Source organism: Marmota monax, unplaced genomic scaffold, assembly GCF_021218885.2.
Source record: "Marmota monax isolate L192 unplaced genomic scaffold, Marmota_monax_Labrador192_F-V1.1 WCK01_AAM20220418_F8-fsc00284, whole genome shotgun sequence".
NCBI classification, from domain to species: domain Eukaryota; kingdom Metazoa; phylum Chordata; class Mammalia; order Rodentia; family Sciuridae; genus Marmota; species Marmota monax.
Genome location: NW_026694275.1, coordinates 1,149,366 through 1,169,311, shown reverse-complemented (window position 1 = coordinate 1,169,311; position 19,946 = coordinate 1,149,366). Strand labels below are relative to the sequence as shown.

The 19,946-nt window shown below is 35.2% G+C and overlaps 1 protein-coding gene and 1 non-coding gene across 4 annotated transcripts in view; one reads left to right on the top strand and one right to left on the bottom strand.

The window, feature by feature from the left end:
* The window catches only part of Kif4a (kinesin family member 4A), a 144,372-nt gene that overhangs the window by 74,879 nt on the left and 49,547 nt on the right, over positions 1 to 19,946 (top strand). For all 3 annotated transcript variants that reach the window (XM_046467084.2, XM_046467083.2, XM_046467082.2), the window contains exons 15-18: positions 894 to 1,079; positions 6,189 to 6,292; positions 7,633 to 7,777; positions 8,515 to 8,625. In XM_046467084.2, coding sequence (XP_046323040.1) covers positions 894 to 1,079; positions 6,189 to 6,292; positions 7,633 to 7,777; positions 8,515 to 8,625 — 546 coding nt within the window. The remainder of the gene's footprint in view (positions 1 to 893; positions 1,080 to 6,188; positions 6,293 to 7,632; positions 7,778 to 8,514; positions 8,626 to 19,946) is intronic.
* Positions 14,687 to 14,758, bottom strand: Trnad-auc (transfer RNA aspartic acid (anticodon AUC)). Its single transcript has one exon. It is a non-coding gene; the product is annotated as a tRNA-Asp (tRNA).

Sequence of the window (19,946 nt, the reverse complement as noted above, 5' to 3'; positions counted from 1 at the left end):
AATGCCCTGGAAAATCAGAAATCTTCAGTGTAAATCTCAGTTTCATAAAATCCCTAATGTAGATAGGCTCTATCTCTAATAATATACCTGGTAATGGGTAGCAAGTCTTCTCAGTGATATCACATTCCATATTTGCAATGTGGCTTACTTATTTCTTGTTGGATGCTAGTATTCTGTTTCAACTGTTCAGCAAGTTAAAATGAGGAGAGGAACATATTGGGAAATTATGGCAAAGTCAAAAAAGCATTAGAGGAGGAATAGGAGAGAATTTTTTTCAGCATACTTTTCAAAGGATGGAATGGCTAGGGACTAAAAGAAACAAGGAAAATATTTTGAGTGTTCAGATCTCAAGGATAGATAAAATGTATTATATGTTCCAGAATAAAGTAAAAATGAAAGGCCAGGCAAAGGTTTGGTTGAGACAGGCTTTTATGCCTCAAATGAATATATACATATTGGTAGTTTTCATATTCTGAAACAATGAAAATAAGGAATAAATTGGGCGCTAATAGTCAGCTGTGTGAGAATAAATGAATCCTCTTCTCAATTTCCACCATTTCCACAGTGCCTTCTCTCTTAAAGGACCCCTTTGAATGAGATTAAAAGTAGGGAATGCTGGCCAGATCAATAAAGGAAAGAGCAAGAAAACAGCTGGCCTTTAAAAAGCTAAAATATATAAAAGGGTATTTAAGTGAGCAGGGAAATAGACTAGCTTAATTTATTTCAGATATTTAAAGCAAATCTTACGTGAAAAACCATAGCAGTGAAGAATAGAGATAATGCTAATAGTGAAAGGGCTATGAGACTTGATGAAATTAGTACCTAAGGAACTCCAATTTCTGGTTTCTCTTACAAACCATTGTCTACATCATCTTGATTATTATCTTTTCCAGCAAGTTGAAACCAGTCCAGAAACCAGCAGGTCTTCAGATGCTTTCACCACTCAACATGCTCTACGCCAAGCTCAGATGTCGAAGGAGCTGATTGAGTTGAATAAAGCCCTTGCGTTGAAAGAGGCCCTAGCTAAGAAGATGACTCAGAATGACAGCCAATTACAGCCCATTCAGTTCCAGTACCAGGTAAACTATTTTCTAGAGCAGAGTTTGTTCATGTCTGCCATCTTTAATTGAATGGGGGAAAAAACAAGCACACCATTTTTGATGGTGAACAAACAACAGGATGTACATGATACAACTGGAATTGTATTGTTTGTTCAGGATATGGGACCTATAATTTCATTCCATTTTTTTCTAATACCTTACCTTACATCACAGGAATTTAATAAATTATTTGATAATATTCTGTAGATGTGGTTCCTATTCATGGAGAAATTGGATTCTAATAACTTTGCTTGATTTCTGAGAAATGCTCATCTCAGTAGACGGTCTGGGTTATAGTATGAATTACAAAAAGACTAGTAGTGGATATCATATTATTTGGCAAATGGCTAAACTTTTTCCTAGTGGTGGTTCATGATGACCCTTGCTAATAATAATCAGGTCTTTATCTGTCCTGTTCACTTTCCCTGTGCCTACTGCCTAGCCATCAACCTTGGACTATCATCCTGGATATTTTCTTCATACCTCATTTTTATTGAAACAAATTCCATGTCTTTCTCCATCTTAGGATACCTCTTTATTTTGGTAGAATATAAAACCCCAATAGGTTTCTGAAATGAAATAGTTTTAAAATTTTGCACGTCTAAAATAGTTATTTTTTAAATTCTTACACTTGTTAATTTGGCTAGATTTTAAGGCCTTACTTTGTCTTCTATTTCCATTGTTGCTGTAGAGAAGTCCATTATGATTCTTGATTCTTTGTATTTGACCTATATTTCTTTCCTTCTGGAAATTTTCTGGATCTTTTCTTTATCCTCTAGTGTTACTTAATTTCACAAGGATGTACCTTGATATGAGTCTGTTCTCATTGATTGTGTTTGGTGCTTAATGGATCCTTTCAGTCTAAAAATGTGTTTCAGTATTCTGGGAAGTTTTCTTGTATCATTTCTCTACATTTTCTCTTTCTTACACTCCTCTTAATCTAGTATTTGATCTCTTAGATTTCATTTCTGCTTTTCTTACCTCCTCCCTTCTATTTTCCATTTCTTTGTCTTGTTATTTCCCTCTCTGGGAGATTTCTTTCTACTCCTTCTGGTAAGTTCTTTTATTTGCCTAGTAATTTCCAAGATTTTTTGACCATCTATTTGTTCTTTTTATAGTTTTTTATTCTTTTTCATGAATGCACTGCCCATTTCTAAGGAAAGCAATTAAAGTTTATCAAGATTTTCTTCTCCCTGCCTTACCTGGTTTCTCCATATTTCCTTTAAATGTGCTTCTTTTAGTCTCACGTTTAGGAAGCTTTCCTAGGGCTGGGATTGTGGCTCAGTGGCAGAGAGCTTGCCTCGCACATATGAGGCACTGGGTTCAATCCTCAGCACCATATAAAATTTTTTTAAAAAATAGAATAAAGGTTTTGTGTCCATCTACAACTAAAAAGGTAATTTTTTAAAAAGAAGCTTTCCTTCAATTTCTAGTAATCTTTGGTTGTATATTCAGATTTAGGAGTGGGGCACTAAAAACCAATAGGAAGTTCTATATGCATGAGTTTCTCTGGGGCTAGTCAATTTCCATAAAGAAATCTTTCATTCTCCTGCCTGAAGTTGTGTATGCAGAATGGTAGTGTACCACCATTCTGGTAACCCAGAGGAAATAAGAAGTTGGAGTTATTCCAGTCATATGCATATTTGTATTGAATCACTCTCAGCAGTATAGTACTTCATGTCTGCTTTTAGCTCTGTCCAGTGTCTGTGAATCTATCCTATGAGGTTCAGGTACTCCGGAAAGGGAGCCTCTACTCCTCTTTCTTGTTCTGTGATACAAATTGGCTTGTTGCTTCTTGGCATTTATTCTCTAAGATTTATATTTCAGCATTTTCCATTTTGGAAGTCAGTTACTACTTACCCAGCTGTTTTCCTTAAAGTCTTTTTCGTATCTCTCGACTGCCTTCCTCTTCTCTTTTTATTCTTGTTGATTTAAGCAGCTTTGTGGGGGTCATTTTTTAGTGGGATTATAAGAAGGAGTAAGTTAAATATGTAGCTTAGGCATCTATGTTAACAAGACATGCAGTGTAGCCTTTTTAGGTCAAATGTATTTTGGCATTTCCAGTATAAACAAAAGATTAGTAGTAAAACTGAGAAATTATTCCTTCCTTCTTATACTCTTGCTTAGAAACATGGGATATGAGTTCCAACAGTGTATTTATAATTGGATAAGGAGGTATGGATAATGAGCTATATAGTAGCTATAGTAAATATCTAGGCCCTTTTTTGCTTAAAATTAAATATGCTTAAGCTTCCAAATCTAAAAACTAAGAAGATACACACTCATAGGTAACTAGTACCTTTTACTCACATATAAATCATCACCTCTCTTTTTCTAAGAAATATAAAGACAGGTTTTCATTCCAGTATTTTTCTTATCACAGCAAGGAATTGCTATAGAAAAACCGGGGGAGGCTTCGGTTCTAATCATTAAAGTTTATTGCCATGAGTTGTTGTAAACCAAGACTCAAATATTTGAATAATCCCCCACTCGGAGTTGGTGAGATAGTTACTCACTAAATATGGACAAGGTGCTGCTTTTCACCTACCATATTGGTAATAATTTTGAAGTGCTATAATATCACATGTTGACAAGGGTGTGATATGGCAAGAGTAGAAATCAAAATAGCTACTTTGTGGGCTGGCACTGTGGCTGAGCGGTAGAACGCTCGACTCACACATGTGAGACACTGGGTTCGATCTTCAGCACCACATAAAAATAAATAAATAAATTTCCAACTACAACTAAGAAAAATATTTTAAAAATAGCCACTTTGTGTGACAGGTTAGTAGTATCTGTTAAAATTATAAATGTGTACACTTACCCTATAATTCAACTTCTCTCTTTGCTAGTAAAATCTAGCACATGTACCCAAAAGACACATATAAGAATGCTTTCATCACATCAGAAAAAAAGCAGAGCAGATCTGTATGGGTATACATAAATCTCAAAACAATAAAGTAAAAAATGCAAGTTACAGAATAATATACATTACACGTATAGTGTGACTTTTTTTTTTTTTTTTGCAGTACTGGGGATTGAACCCAGGGCCCTATACATGCTAGGCAAGCACTCTGTCTCTCGAGTAACACCCACAGCCCCTAAAGTGTAATTCTATTTATGCTTAACACATATTTGAATTTGATGTGCACAGATACACATATGCATATGTATGTGTACATCCTATATATTTTTTAAATTTTATATTCTAGACATTTACATATATAAGACATATACATACCATGATATATAATATGTAATCTATAATATTATATAAATATATAAAATGCATGTATTTTATATATGTGAAGGTTTAGAGATATAATATACACATATGTAACTGTCTAAGAAGAATTTCTCGAAGATATACACCAAGCTAATAACAGTGGTTACTTCTGGAGAGGGGATGGAATTTTGGCAGAGAGTGAGACAGTCAAGGGGACTTGACCTTTACACGTATTATCTGGATTAGTTTTCACAAGGTACTTCTATAAGTAAAAATAAATATATAAATCTATTTATTATTTTTATTTATTTTATTGTTATTGACCAGTTTAAATATTCAGGGTAACTATAAAGCAATAAGATTAATTTTCATTAGTTATCCTGAAGTGGCTCAGGACATTGTGTGGAAAATAGCCCTAGCCTATGTACAAAGTTTCTCTGATACAGCCCTGTCTAACCTGCTTCTGCTTCTTTGTGTCAATCCAATACTGTTCTGGGGACTTTATATAATCTTCTCAGCTGCCAACCATTTATTCAGCCAGTTGCCTTTCACTTTTAGTTTTGAGAACAGGAGGGAATCTGGTCATTGGGTTTTCCCATTCTTGGAAAATTGCCAAACTTCAATTCCTAGAATTTGCTGCCTAAATACATGCAGAACTGCAGTTGCTATTGAATATATAAGTTTGCAAAACTAATGATATATTTATACAGCTCTTTATAGTTTATAAAATGTCACTACCTTTTTATCTTATTTAATCTTCTATTAATCTTATGATGTAGGTATTATTGGAGTTTGTTTATTTGTTTATTTTGTGAGCAGTCTCAGTATATTGTCCAAGCTAGTCTCAAGCTCCTGGGCTGAAGCAATCTCCTGCCTCAGTCTCTTAAGTAGCTGGGACTACGGGTTCTCATCCCCGTGCCTGGCTCATGTTATTGTTAATTATTTACATAGATAGAGAAATTCTTTGGAATACCTAAGACCTCCTCTAGGTTCAGTGATTCACTGGGGGTGGACTCGTAAGACTCAGCAAGTAGTCATATTCACAGTTAAGATGTATTACAGTGAAAGGATACAAAGAAAAATGAGCAAAGACAATGGCCCCTGGGCACAGTCTGAGGGAAACTAGGCACAAGCTACCAAAAGTCCCCTCCCAGTGGAGTCACACAGGAAGCCCTGCATTCCTCCACTAATGGGTTGTAATCATGTGTGAAATGGTCTCTACCAGGGAAGCCCTGAACCTCAGAGTCTAAGACTTTTACCTCTGCCTTGTGTGTACCAAAATTCTACACTTGGAAAAAGAAGGCAGGTGTTCAGGGTAAATCACATGGTTTGCATAGTTTAGGCATGGATGAGCCTCTGTTATCAGCTAGGAAATGGCAGGAACCCTACAAGAATGTTAGTTCCCAAACATATACCCATAGAGAGAATTTTTTAATATTTATTTTTCAGTTTTCGGCGGACCCAACATCTTTATTTTATGTGGTACTGAGGATCGAACCCAGTGCCCCACGCATGCCAGGCGAGCGCATTACCGCTTGAGCCACATCCCCAGCCCCAAGCTATCTTTTTTTAAGGATAGCAGTCTCAGGCCTGCTCTCTTAACTCTTTTCTGCACAGGAAACTAAGGCTAAAAGTAGTGACTTTCCATAAGATACTTTAGATAATAAGTGTTGCTGGATTCCAAGCCCATACTTTGCCTACTATACAATTTTAATCTCCATTGAATTAAGAACAAATGTTTTTAGTGTATAAGTGAAGTGCTAAAATTTAATTCATAGTTCCTGGAAAGATGGAATGTTGAAATGATATTCTTCCTCTGCTATATAATGCCTTTCTTTCCCTCTGACTTATGACCTTTCTAGGATAACATAAAAAATCTGGAATTGGAAGTCATCAGTCTGCAAAAGGAAAAGGAAGAATTGGTTCTTGAACTTCAGACAGCAAAGAAGGATGTCAACCAAGCTAAGTAAGAATAAAATCAATAAATGTTAAGTCCCTACTATGTATGAGAAGCTTTAGAGGGAATAGAGAAGTAGGAGACATTACTGCCACCCAAAGGATTTAAACCTAGTGTGGGAAAGGAATATAAACACAAGAAAAGTAATTGAGATTTTACATAACATCTCATGATGACAATGAAAGAATGCCATAACATAGCATATAATTAGCCAGATTAATTTCTTAGGCAATAATTGTGTTAAGAGTTCAGAAGCAGGATGAGAATTTAAGCTGGCATGATCAAGGAAGGATGCATAAAATGTTAATGTGTGAGCTGGCTTTTAAAAGATTATCAGACCTAGTGGATAGTAGCAATTTCTTTCCCCCTGCACTGATGGTAATTTAGCTTGTGAATAGAATTAATAACCAAGCTAGTGATTTAAAAAAATCAATAGAACCATCTCTTAATCAGTTAAGAATGAAACTAAGATAACCATAACCTCCTACTCTCCTTTCAACTCCTGCTTATTGGCTACTCTACCTTCATTTTACCCAGTGACTGTTTTATCTCTGTATGAATCTAAAGCTCATGTTCTTAAAAGTTATGCTGAATATTTACTTTCTGTCTCAGACTTGTGTAATAATTGTCAGAATAATTCCTTTCGGTCAACATGAAGCGAAATACCTTCACAGAACATCCTTTTGGCAGAAAGTTGTAGGATGGGATATATTGAAGCAGTTCATTTTTGCATACTCAAAAATTATGTTGTTTTACTCTGGTATTAAACTCTTATTATTGAGACAGTTTGGGTTGTTTGGGTGGTATATTTTTATTTATTTATTTTTTGGTACCAGGGATTTCACTCAGCAGCACTCGACTACTGAGCCACATCCACAGCCCTATTTTATATTTTATTTAGAGACAGGGTCTCACCGAGTTGCTTAGTGCCTTGACATTGCTGAGGCTGACTTTGAACTCTCAATCCCCCTGCCTCAGCTTCCTGAGCCACTGGGATTATAGGCGTGTGCCACCATGCCCAGCTTGGTATTTGTTATTTTAAAGATGACTATTTATGGACTGGGGATGTGGCTCAAGCGGTAGTGCGCTCGCCTGGCATGCATGTGGCCCGGGTTCGATCCTCAGCACCACATACAAAGATGTTGTGTACGCCGAAAACTAAAAAAATAAATATTAAAAAAAATTCTCTCTCTCTCTCTTTAAAAAAAAGAAAAAAAAGAAAAATTGTTGACCTTTAAAAAAAAAAGATGACTATTTACATATATCAGGTTGTACACCTAGAAGTCTCATATCTTTTGGAGTCTGGCTTTGCTGTTGGTAGCCTTCACTCCTGCTGTATCTGTGTTTAGGTTGAGTGAGCGTCGCCGCAAACGTCTCCAGGAACTGGAGAATCAAATAGCTGATCTGAAGAAGAAACTAAATGAACAATCCAAACTTCTGAAACTGAAGGAATCCACAGAGCATACTGTCTCCAAACTGAACCAGGAGATACGGGTAATAAACTCTCATCCTTAAATTTACTGCATTGGAACATACATAGATGTTCCATTTCAAATTATACTACGGAGTGTTTTCACTTCAAGTGTGAAAATCTCCATAAATGTCCCTTTTATAGGCCATTGTGCTGGTTGTCATCTAGAATCTGAATAAAACCTTGCTTTGACATTTAATTTCTTTTCTTTTTTACATTCAAAGTTTAATGTTAGATTCTCTGAAACCAAAAGAAAAACATATCTCAATATTTAGTGATAATATCCTGATCGTCTTCAATGATCATGTGGCATAATTTTGTAAAGTAGTGGCAAGATGATAGATACCTGAAGAATATTTTCAGCTGTTGAATGTTTAACTTGTAGCATATGGAAAGTGGTGGTTAGAGGTCTCTTGCACAGATATCTTTGGAATATACTGGTTGCTAGATAGTTTTATCCTTGAGGCTTAATAAACATTTCCTTGAACTTTTCATTTCTACAGTGAATTCAGGGCTGGTTTTAGCTTGTAGGTATATTTTTCTTTTATTTCTTCAGAGTGTTCATTTGTATAGTCTACACTTGGAAACCCTGTGCAAACATAGCAAGAGGGGTATTGCAAGCCTAACAGAAAATCTGTTCGTGGACTTCTTAGCTTGGCTCTGGGCTTTCTTTCTTATTAATGATAATTATATCCATCTGCATATCAGCCTAGAATAAAGTACATGTGACTAATACTTGTACTGGTTTTTGTTTTTACAGATGATGAAAAACCAGCGAGTACAGTTAATGCGTCAGATGAAAGAGGATGCTGAGAAGTTTAGACAGTGGAAACAACAAAAAGACAAAGAAGTAATCCAGTTAAAAGAACGAGTAAGTAACTAAAACTCCTCAGAGGCCCAACTAATAAACCCCTGAAATTATCAGCTTTGTATTAAATGTCTACTGTGGGAAACCTATCCACTCGATACCATGGGTAATATATGAGCTCTGCCTTTGAAGAATGTCTTGTCTAAAGGGGAAGATAAAACATACAAGGAATAAAGAAACCTGGGCTTTAAGAACCACAGTAACTAAGAGAAAGTAAAACACTCTTCTGACTGGGGTAAAAAAAAAAAATTATGTCTGAATAGGTCCTGAACAACAGGGAGGATTTTGATAGAGATAAGTAGGAGGATTTCAGATAGATGGAACAGTAGGAACAAAGGCAGAGATGACAATTTTATAGATAAACATAATTTGGACTAGGATAGTAGTAGAAGATTCAGTTGGAAGGGTACGCCAAAGTTGGATTGCTAAAGGTCCAAGAAGTTTGAACTTTATTTTGTTAGTAAGATAAAGATGTGTAAGGTTTCTGAGGAACAAGGTGAACTCAGCAAAATATATAAAAAAAAGATGTGCCTGGGAGTAATATAGAACAAAGTGAAGTATTGAGAAACTGGAAGTCTAGAACACAAGTTAAGAAAATCTTGTATGATCCAGAAATATTGCAAGGGCTTGAATTAGAGCTAACAGTGGACAGCTCATTGGGGGAAAAACATTGATTTAGGGAAAATTTTAGAATTGGCCATAATGTAATGTGTTAGGTCAAGAGAGAAGTGGAGAATCACTTTCAGAATGGCAGCTTAAGTAACCTCATGGACTCTTCCCAGCAAAACAACCACAACTGGTGAAATTTATAAACAACCATAAAAATTCTCTGGAAACTATCCTAAGGGCATACAGCAAATGAGGAAACATTTATTCAGGAAAATCTACTAAATCCCAGTGAGAACAGCAAAAATCCATGGCATTTGAGCTATGACCATTTCCCTCTCCTTACCACCCAGCTCTCAATTTACAGCTATGGTCTCCTCCAAGTAGAAGCAAGTCTTCAGGATATTTCATCCACCATAGCTCCATGTTACTAAAGTTCTATTTCAGGCAACAACAGCAAAGAGGTCTGGGGATCCCTTTTTCCACAAAGTACCTATATGTAGGATAGAAGCTTTACGCCTACTGCAGGGCAGGCATAACAAGGCCTGGCTACCCTAACCCATCTACTCATAGGATATTTAATTCAATACTGCCTCTGCTTAGAACCCTACTTGTAGAATCCCTCAGAAATGAGCTACTATTCCTATCCCTAAGTTCCAAACAACAGTACAGAAATTATACCTAGGGGAGAGGCAGGCCATAGAAATGTACCCCTCCCTAAGGGGACTGACTTTATTGGGCACAGAATTTAGGGAAGTTCAAGTCAAAGGTGCTATCAAAAACAATAGAAATTTTAGTGGTGAGCAACTAAGGAAGCTTGTAGCTCCATGAGAACAATAAGTAAAACAATGGTAAAAATATTCAAAGAGTTTATGACTTCATTTCCTCTAGACACAATGTTTTCCCTCTGTGCTTCTTGATTCTTCTTTTCTGCCTCTTCTCCACTTTCTCTCCCTCTTTTACTTACTTCATCCACAATCTAGGAATTTGGATTACCTGGTTAATATCCCAAAGTACAGGTTCCTCTGATTCTTTAGGTTTTTTTTTTAATTATTATTATTTATTTTTTTTTATTTTTTTATTGTAATTGTAATTGTAAAGGGGCAGAATGCATTTATTTGTTTATTTTTATGTGGTGCTGAGGATCAAACCCAGTGCCTCACACATGCTAGGCAAGCACTCTGCCACTGAGCTACAGCCCCAACCCACTTAGGGGTTTTGTTGTTTTGTTTTGTTTTGTTTGGGGTACCAGGGATTGAACTGAGGGGCACTCAACCACTGAGCCACATTGCAGCCCTTTTTTGTATTTTATTTAGAGACAGGGTCTCACTGAGTTGCTTATTAGCACCTTGATGTGGCTGAGGCTGGCTTTGAACTTTTGATCCTCCTGTCTTAGCCTCCCAAGTTTGCTGGGATTACAGGCATCCACCACTGTGCCCAGCTTGATTCCTTAGTTTTAATCTCTCATATTAAAAAATGAATTTGTGAGGCCAGGTGCATTGGTGTATGCCTGTAATCCCAGCGGCTTAGGAGGCTGAGACAGGAGGATTGTAAATTCAAAGCCAGCCTTAGGAATTTTGCAAGGCCTTAAGCAATTTAGTAAGATCCTAACAACAAACAAAATATATATTTTAACAAAGAGGCTGGGGATGTAGCTCAGTGGTTAAGCAACCCTGGTTTCAATCCCTGGTACCAAAAAAATAATAATAAAGAATTTGTGGAAAAACTCCTCTGAACCTTGAGGAAATCTGATGGTGCTCAAGAATCTAAGCTCCCACCCCTATTCCAACAATCCCCCTTAACTGCTTCTAAAATATATTTGTTGGCCTTTCTTAGCCTTTTTTTCTTTCCTTTCAGTGCTCCAAAGCAGTTTTTTGGTTCATTTGAGTACTTGGGATTGACAAGGTAGTGTTGTATAGTTTAACACTGTTAATTTGTTAAATGAATACAATGAAAAGTTTGTTGATAAATGAAGATTATTTTGAAGATTATAAAAAGCTTTTTACAAAAAGAACATTCTTGCTTAATGTAAAAATATTCAGATATAGATAGGTTGAAAACTTCCCCAAACTTGATTAAAACAAACAAACAAACATGAACCTATACATTAAAAAAAAAAAAAAAAAAAAACTTAATGAGGGCTGGGGTTGTGGCTTAGTGATAGAGCGCTTGCCTAGCATGTGTGAAGCACTGGGTTCAATTCTCAGAACCACATAAAAATAAAGGTATCGTGTCCATCTACAACTAAAAATTATGTTTTTTTTAAAAAAAAAGCTTAATGAGCTCCAAGTAGGGTAAACCAAAAGAGATCCTTACCCAGACATATCACAGCAAACTGTTTAAAGACAAAAGCAAAAAAAAAAAAAAAACTTTAAAACAGCAAGAGAAAACAATTCATCACATAGAAAGAATCCCCAATAAAATTAACAGCTGAAATCACATCAGAGATAATAGAGCAAGAAGACAGTGTGCAACATACTCAAAGTGCTGAGGTAAAACTCTTGTCACCTAGAATCTCATATACAGGAGAGATATTTTTCAAAAATGAAGGCAAAAGATGGGAACAATGGGACATGACTCTTATCCCAGCAACTTGGGAGACAGATGCAGGAGAATCTCAAGTTCTAGGCCAGCCTGGGCAACTTAGCAAGACCTATCTCAAAAGAGGGACAAGGGATGTATGTAGCTCAATGGTATAATACTTGGCTAGTATGCACAAGCCCCTGGTTTCAATCCCTAGTGCTAGAAAATATATATAATTATGGCAAAATAAAACCATTACCCTATAAACAGAAGCAAAAAGAAATTATTCGTAGCAGAACTGCCTTACAGGAAAAACTAAAATAACTTCTTCAGGCTGAAAGCAAGTGATGCCAGATGCCAGATAGTAATTTGGATCTGAAAAGACATGGGGGAGGAGGCAAAGAGTGCCAATAAAAATAATTATGTAGGTAATTCTAAAAGAGAATATAATCACATATTTTTTCTCCTTTCTTTTCCTAACTGAATTAAAGAGCAGTTGTATAAAGCTACACACAAACAGTTATATTGATAGGCCTATAATATATAGAAATGTAATATATTTGGCAATAAGAGCTCAAAGGAGGTATATGAGACCGAAGTTGTATTTAAGGAAATAATATCATCAAATACTGATGTGAATCCATAGGAAGAAATGAGGAGAATCAAGAAAGGTGAAAAAAGAAAGGTAAATAAATTAAATGCATTCTGCTGTCATGTATAACAAATTAGAATAAATAAATAAATTTTTTTAAAAAGAAAGGTGAATAAGAAAGTAGATATAACAAGCTCTAAATACATATATATATACTCTCCTTTCTTCTCTCAGCTTATTTAAAAGATAAATTATATAAATTAACAATTGTAATAATGTATGTGGAGTTACACATAGATATAATATGCATAACAATAATAGCACAAAAAGGAAGGGGAATAGAGTTACATAGGAAAAAAGTGTCTGTATCTTATTGGATTTAAGTTAATATAAACCTGATATAGATTGTAAGAGGCATAAGAAGTAAAATGAAGAATCAATAAATGGGATTGTATCAAACTAAAAACTTCTTCACGGCAAGAAAACAATCAAGGACATGAAGAGACAGCCCTCAGAATAGGAGAAAATCTTTGCCACCTGCACTTCAGCTGGAGCATTTAATCTCCAGGATACACAAAGAATTCAAAAATGTAACACCCCCCCAAAGAAAACCAAATAATTCAATCAATAAATGGACTGAGGGACTGAACTCTTCTTCACAGAAGAAGAAAAACGATCGGTCGGGGCTGGGGATGTGGCTCAAGCTGTAGCGCGCTCGACTGGCATGCGTGCAGCCCAGGTTCGATCCTCAGCACCACATACAAACAAAGATGTTGTGTCCGCCAAAAACTAAAATAAATAAATAAATATTTTAAAAAAAAAGAAAAACGATCGGTCAACAAATATATGAAAAAATGTTCAACATCTCTAACAATTAGAAAAATGCAAGTTGAAACTACATTGAGATTTCATCTCAATCTAGTCAGAATGGCAATAATCAAAAATACAAGCAACAGTAAATGTTGATGTGGGGGGAAACGTACAATCCTACATTGCTAGTGGACTGCAAATTGGTGCAACCACTATGGAAAGCAGTATAGAGATTGCTCAGAAAACTTGGAATGCATCCACTATTTGACCCAGTTATCCCACCCCTTGGTTTATACCCAGAGGATTGAAAATCAGCATTACAGTGACACAACAACATCAGTGTTTATAGCAGCTCAATTCACAATAGCTAAATTATGTAATCAACCTAAGGTACCCATCAGCAGATGAATGGATAAAGAAAATGTGATATAGATATATATATATATATATATATATATATATATATATATATATATATATATATATGAATGATGGAATATTACTCAGCCATAAAAAGAATGGCATTATGGCATTTGCTGGTAAGTGGATGGAACTGGAGAATATCATGCTAGGTGAAATAAACCATTCCCTAAACCACATGCTGAATGTTTTCTTTGATATGCAGATGCTAATTTCACAATGAGTGGGGGTGAAGCCTAGGAAAGAACAGAAGTACTTCTAATTAGAAAAAAGGGAATGAAGGGAAGGGAGGGGGAATGGCAATTGGAAAAATAGTAGAATGAATTGGACATTACTATCCTGTGTGTATGCGATTATACAACCAATGTAATTCTACATCAGGTACCACCAGAAGAATAAGAAGTTATACTCCATATATGTATGTCAAAATACATTCTACTCTCAGACTGGGGTTATGGCTCAGTGGTAGAATGCTCACCTAGCATGCACAGGGCACTGGGTTCAATCCTCAGCACCACATAAATGTAAAATAAACATATTTGTGTCCACCTAAAACTAAGAAATAAATATTTAAAAAAATACATTCTACTCTCATGTATAACTAATTATATCAAATAAGAAGAATAAAAAAGATGTTTACTGTAAGTACTAGATCAGTCACTAAGAACTCAAGATATAGTGAAATAATCATTAAGGAATTAGTATTAAACTAGAAAATATTCATTATTGCAAAAGAAAGCTGTAAAGGAAGAACAAAAGAACAAAAAGTATGAGGCATATAGAAAACAAAAAGCAAACATTAAAACAAAATCAATGATATCAGTAACATTAGGTCTTCTGGTGGCATACCCTATATGGTCCATGTGGCCATTTCCTTCTTACCCCCATTGACACTATGGTAAAGTAGAAAGAATTCCCAAGCAATTTGGCACATTCAAAATGATTCTAATCACAAATACCTGAAGGGTTATTCAAGGGAAGAATTTGAAAGAAATGGAAATGCCACGAAAGAGGATATAATTCAGATGATAATTGCTCCAGGCAATATGCAGCTCAAGGAGTTAGAGAAAACACTTGATCTAACAAATTATTTTTTGTTTGTTTGCTTTTGGTTTGAGGTGCTGGGGATGGATCCCAGGGCCTCTTGAATGATAGGCAAGCACTCTACCACTGAGCCACATCCCAACTGCCACAAAGTCTTTAACTATAGCATTATTCTAAATGATTTTCAAAGCTTATGCATGTTTTGTTGAGTTTAGGCATGGACAATAGGCAACCCAAAGCCACTTGGAATTTGGGCAAAATATCAGAAGATTCAGAATATAGATTATGATACATCAGTATGCAAAGAAAAGCACATCACAACCATTGCCTTAGCACTGGAAAACACCCTGAGTTTTGTAAATGTTTCTATATCACTAGTTTTCATAAGAAACAAACAAAAACAAACCACCATAACAAATGGCCTGTTGGCACTTGAAAAGATATGCTACATAATTCATCTTCAGGGAAATAGAAGTCAAAACCACAGTGAAATAGTCACTTTACATCCACTATAATGGGTATAATTAAAATGGAAAATAGTAACATGTTTTGGTGAAAATGCAAAGAAACTGGAACTTCTAGTTAGAATGTAAAATGGAGCAGCCACTTTGGAAAACAGACTATCAGTTGCTCAAAATGTTAAACACAGAGGTGTCGTATGATTTAGAAACTCTACTATTAGGCTTATAGCCAAGAGAACTGAAAACATTTCTATTAAAAAACTTACATATGAATGTTCATAGTACCGTTATTCATAACACCCCAAAGTAGAAATAATCCAAATATTCATCAACTGATAAATAGATAAGTAAATGTGTTATATTCATACATTTAAATATTATTTGGCAATAAAAAATAAATAAGGGACTGATATATGCTACACATAGATGAACTTTGAAAACATTGTCAGGTGAAAGAAGCCAGTCACAAAAGATCACATATTGTATGTTTCTATGAAATGTCCAGAATAGGCAGAAAGATGAATGCTTCCCTAGGGCTGTGACTGGAACAGAGAGAAACTGCTAATGGATATGGAGTTTCTTTTCAGGGTGATAGAAATATCATAAAGTTAGATTGTAGTGTTCATTGTACAACTCTGAATATACTCAAATCTATTGGATTTTTATTTTATTTTTGATACTGGGGATTGAACACAGGTGTGCTTAACCACTCACCACATTACCACCCCATTTTATTTATTCATTTTTAAAAATATTTATTTAGTTGTAGATGGACACAGTATCTTTATTTTATTTATTTATTTTTATGTAGTACTGAGGATCGAACCCAGTGCCTCACATGTGAAAGGCAAGCATTCTACTACTGAGCTACAACCCCAGCTCCCCATTTTACTTTATTTTATTTTTAATATTTTTTAGTTGTAGATGGACACAATACCTTTATTTTATTTCTATGTGGTGCTGAGGATCGAACCCAGTGCCTTCTACATGTGAGGCAAGAACTACCACTGAGCTACAGTCACAGCCCATTTTATTTTTTATTTTGAGAAAGGGTCTCACTAAGTTGCTGAAGCTGGCTTTGACCTTGTGATCCTCCTGCCCCTGCCCTCCTGAGTCACTCGGATTATATTCACCATGCCCAGCAGAATTGTAGATTTTAACATCTGGCATATTCATTATATCTCAATAAAGATGTTTTTAAAAATATGATAGCCAGGTGTGGTGGTACATATCTAGAATGCCAGCTACTAGAAGGGCTGAAGCACGTTCAAGGCAAGCCTTGCCAACATAGCCAGACACTGTCTCAAAATAAAAATGACTGGAGGTGTAGCTTAAGGGTAGAGAAGCCCTGGTTTTAAATCCCAGTACCTGTGTGCACATGCACACATACACACCCACTCCCCCACCCCCGCACCCCCACCCCCACACGATCTATGCAGTGTAGAACTGGAGGTACTAACCTGGTAGATACTCTGAAAATTTTTTGAAAAATCCTTCTGCATTAATTCTCAGTGTTACATTATTCCTATGTGTTATGGTTTAATAGTCAGAGGACTCTTTAAAAAGATTGCCTCTGGGAATATAGGAATCTAGATCTTTGTGAAAGAAGAAAAAGAGAAGCTTACTGAACATGGTGAAGCACTTGCCAAAGAAACAAACCTTTTTGGCAATTTCTGGATGTGATTTCTGCGATTACCTTAACATCCATATGGGAAGAAATAAAAAACAAATTATTAAGGGAGATCTTTGGTGTTTAAATTTCTCCTCAGTGAAAGGTAAAAGAAATATTTGATGAATTTGAAGAAGATAACAGAGACAAGTACATCACAATCAAAGTTGACTTCAGGACACTTCAGAAAGATACCAGATTTATAATACTCATTTGATTTAGTGACATATGTGAAACTGCAAGCTTGTGGAAGATCCTGGGATTGGCAGTCCTGCAAACTGAAGTACTCTGTTCATCAAAGGAACAGAGCTCAAGAAGCTAATCCAAGAATCTGACCAGCACCTGAAAGATAGAAGTTTATAGAATGCTAAAGGATATCTTATACTGGACTATGTGAAAGAGGAGAGACATAAACTGATGGTGGTATATGATGCTGATTGTGGATTGCCAGGGTTGATCACCAATTCCCATTGCCTCCAAGAACACAAGAAAAAATAATACTGAATACCCTTCCACAGGAGAAATCTACTCATTCAAAATGCTTGTTGGAGTGAATTCTCAAGGCTTTTAGATAGATGTACATTAATGAACCTATTGTAAAACTGTCTGACAAAAAGAAGCACTGTGAATAGTTTCTGAACAGAGTACCCTTTTGAAATATTTATTTTCTTTGTGTGGCATGGTTGACAGACATTATCAAATGTGAGCTCTTTCTAGGAAATCTAAATCCTTGAAACAAAAAAAATCCTTTTATAAGGTGTAGAAGTGTGTGACTTTTGATGATACTCTTGCTAGTAGTAGTGGGCTTGGAAGATTTTTAAAGAGCATTTATAATTTGAATTTGCAAGATATAAGTATCAGACTCCAAGAACACCTAAGCTGAGGTTTACTTTGCTTTTTTTTAAAGTGAGTAAAACACTAAATTTTTTTTTATCCTCCAGAGATAATAGATATGCTTTTTCACTTGTCTCTAAAGAGAGTAGTTTAATTTTTTTTTTTAACTTAGATGCCTTGATTATCCTCTTTGGCCAAGTCTTATTTAGCCTAAGAGAAGATTTATTTGGCAATTTCTTCTCAAGTTTGGAACCACAATCATTAGGATGTTGGCCAGAATAGAACTACTGGTGAAACACATTTTATTTGTCATGAAGTAATCTTTATCAATAATCTGATTTAGACAAAAAAGATTACCTTTAGGGGTGTTCCTACCTTATTGTACCCCTGTTTGAATGTTAAACTATTATTCCTAGAGTTTAACTTTGAGATGTTTTAATGTTCAGTTTATTTATATGAACTATAATAAATCCTTTTATATTAAGACAATCAAGTACAAAAGCTTTGTAGCATAAGAGAAGTGGTTTAGGTGATGTATTATTGTAATCTATTGATTTCCCCCTTTGTCATTCCCCTATTTTATATTGTACCATCAACTTGGAAATTTTATTTTATTTTACTTTTACCATTATAATAATTATTATTATTTGGTACCAGGGATTGAGCCCAAGGGCACTTGACCACTGAGCCAAATCCCCAGTCTTTTTTATTATATTTTATTTTGAGACAGGGTCACGCCAAGTTGCTCAGGTCCTCACTAAGTTGCTGAGGCTGTCTTTGAATTTGCAATCCTTCTGCCTCAGCCTCCTGAGATGCTGCAATTACAGTCATGTTCCACCATGCCTGGCAGGAAATTTTAAATTTGTGATACAAATATTGCTGTGGGTGTTCCTACAAAGAGACAAATGACTTTTCTAATAATTAAGGAAAGCAGACAATATTCCCTGATACTTGTCTTGTTATAGTCCTACAGCATATGCTCTTATGAGATGTGCAGATCCATACTATCTCTGTATTTTATGAAATAAATAAGGAAAGTACTAGTAAAAACAAAAGGAAACAGCCCATATATACCTTGAAAAAATGAAATTATGTTTTGGGCTGGGGTTGTGGCTCAGAAATAGAGTGCTTGCCTAGCATGTGTGAGGCACTGAGTTTGATCCTCAGCACCACATAAAAGTAAAATAAAGGTATTGTGTCCACCTACAACTAAAAAATAAATGCTTTTTAAAAAAATGAAATTATGTTTCTACAGAGAAAACAAAAAACCAAAATCATAACTCTCTCAAACTACAAATTGTCAGACTATTTTCTTGCTTGGGTCTGGCATCTGAGAAATTTTATTAGGATTAAATTATATTTACTATTTTTGTTTATTAGAAAAGATAAATCACTTTTTACTGCTTTTATTTCTATAATAAAAGTGGTGTGCTTTGTCTTACTTTTATGTCTCGTGAACTTAATCCAATATATTCATGTTTTTTTTTTTTTAGTTAATCTTAAAGGACAAGACCATTTTCCCTTAAATTAATCCATTTTAAGTTTTATGGATGAAAAATTATAACATTAAATGTGACTGGATTAAATAATCAAAAGGCAGAAATTATTAGGGTAGGATAAAAACAATCTATAACATGATATACTATCAAAAGAAGGCACCTATTAGAATCAAAGATATAAATAAATTGAAACTAGAAATATAGAAAGAGATCTACCATTCAAGCCAGGCATGGTGGCTCATGGCCTGTAATTCCAGCAGCTTGGGCGGCTAAGGCAACAGGATCGTGAGTTCAAAGCCAGTCTCAGCAAAAGAGGTGCTAAGCAACTCAATGAGACCCTGTCTCTAAATAAAGTACAAAATAGGGTTGGGGATGTGGCTCAGTGGTCAAGTGCCCCTGAGTTCAATCCCTGGTACACCCCCTAAAAATCTATCATTCAAACATCAACCATAAAATCTAAAGGGCTATACTGATACTAGATAAAATATTTTAAAACAGAATGTTACTAGAGATAAAGAGAGATATAAAGGGTCAATCCATCAGGAATATATAATGGTATTCATTGTGTATAACTCAACAGTGGGGATACATTCTGAACAATGCATCATTGGGTGATTTCATCATTCTTCAAACATCAGACTATACATATACTTACACAAACCTTGATGGCATAGGTCAATCAAAAGACAATAAACACAAAGTGTATGAGGCTCTATACTTTTTTTATGAATAGAAGTGTACTCTAAAATAATGATTAAAAAGCATGGTATGGAAAATATATAAACCAATAATATATTCATTTATTATCTTTATAAAGACTAATATACTTTACATAGTTTTGTTATATTTTTATATGATTGGCAGTG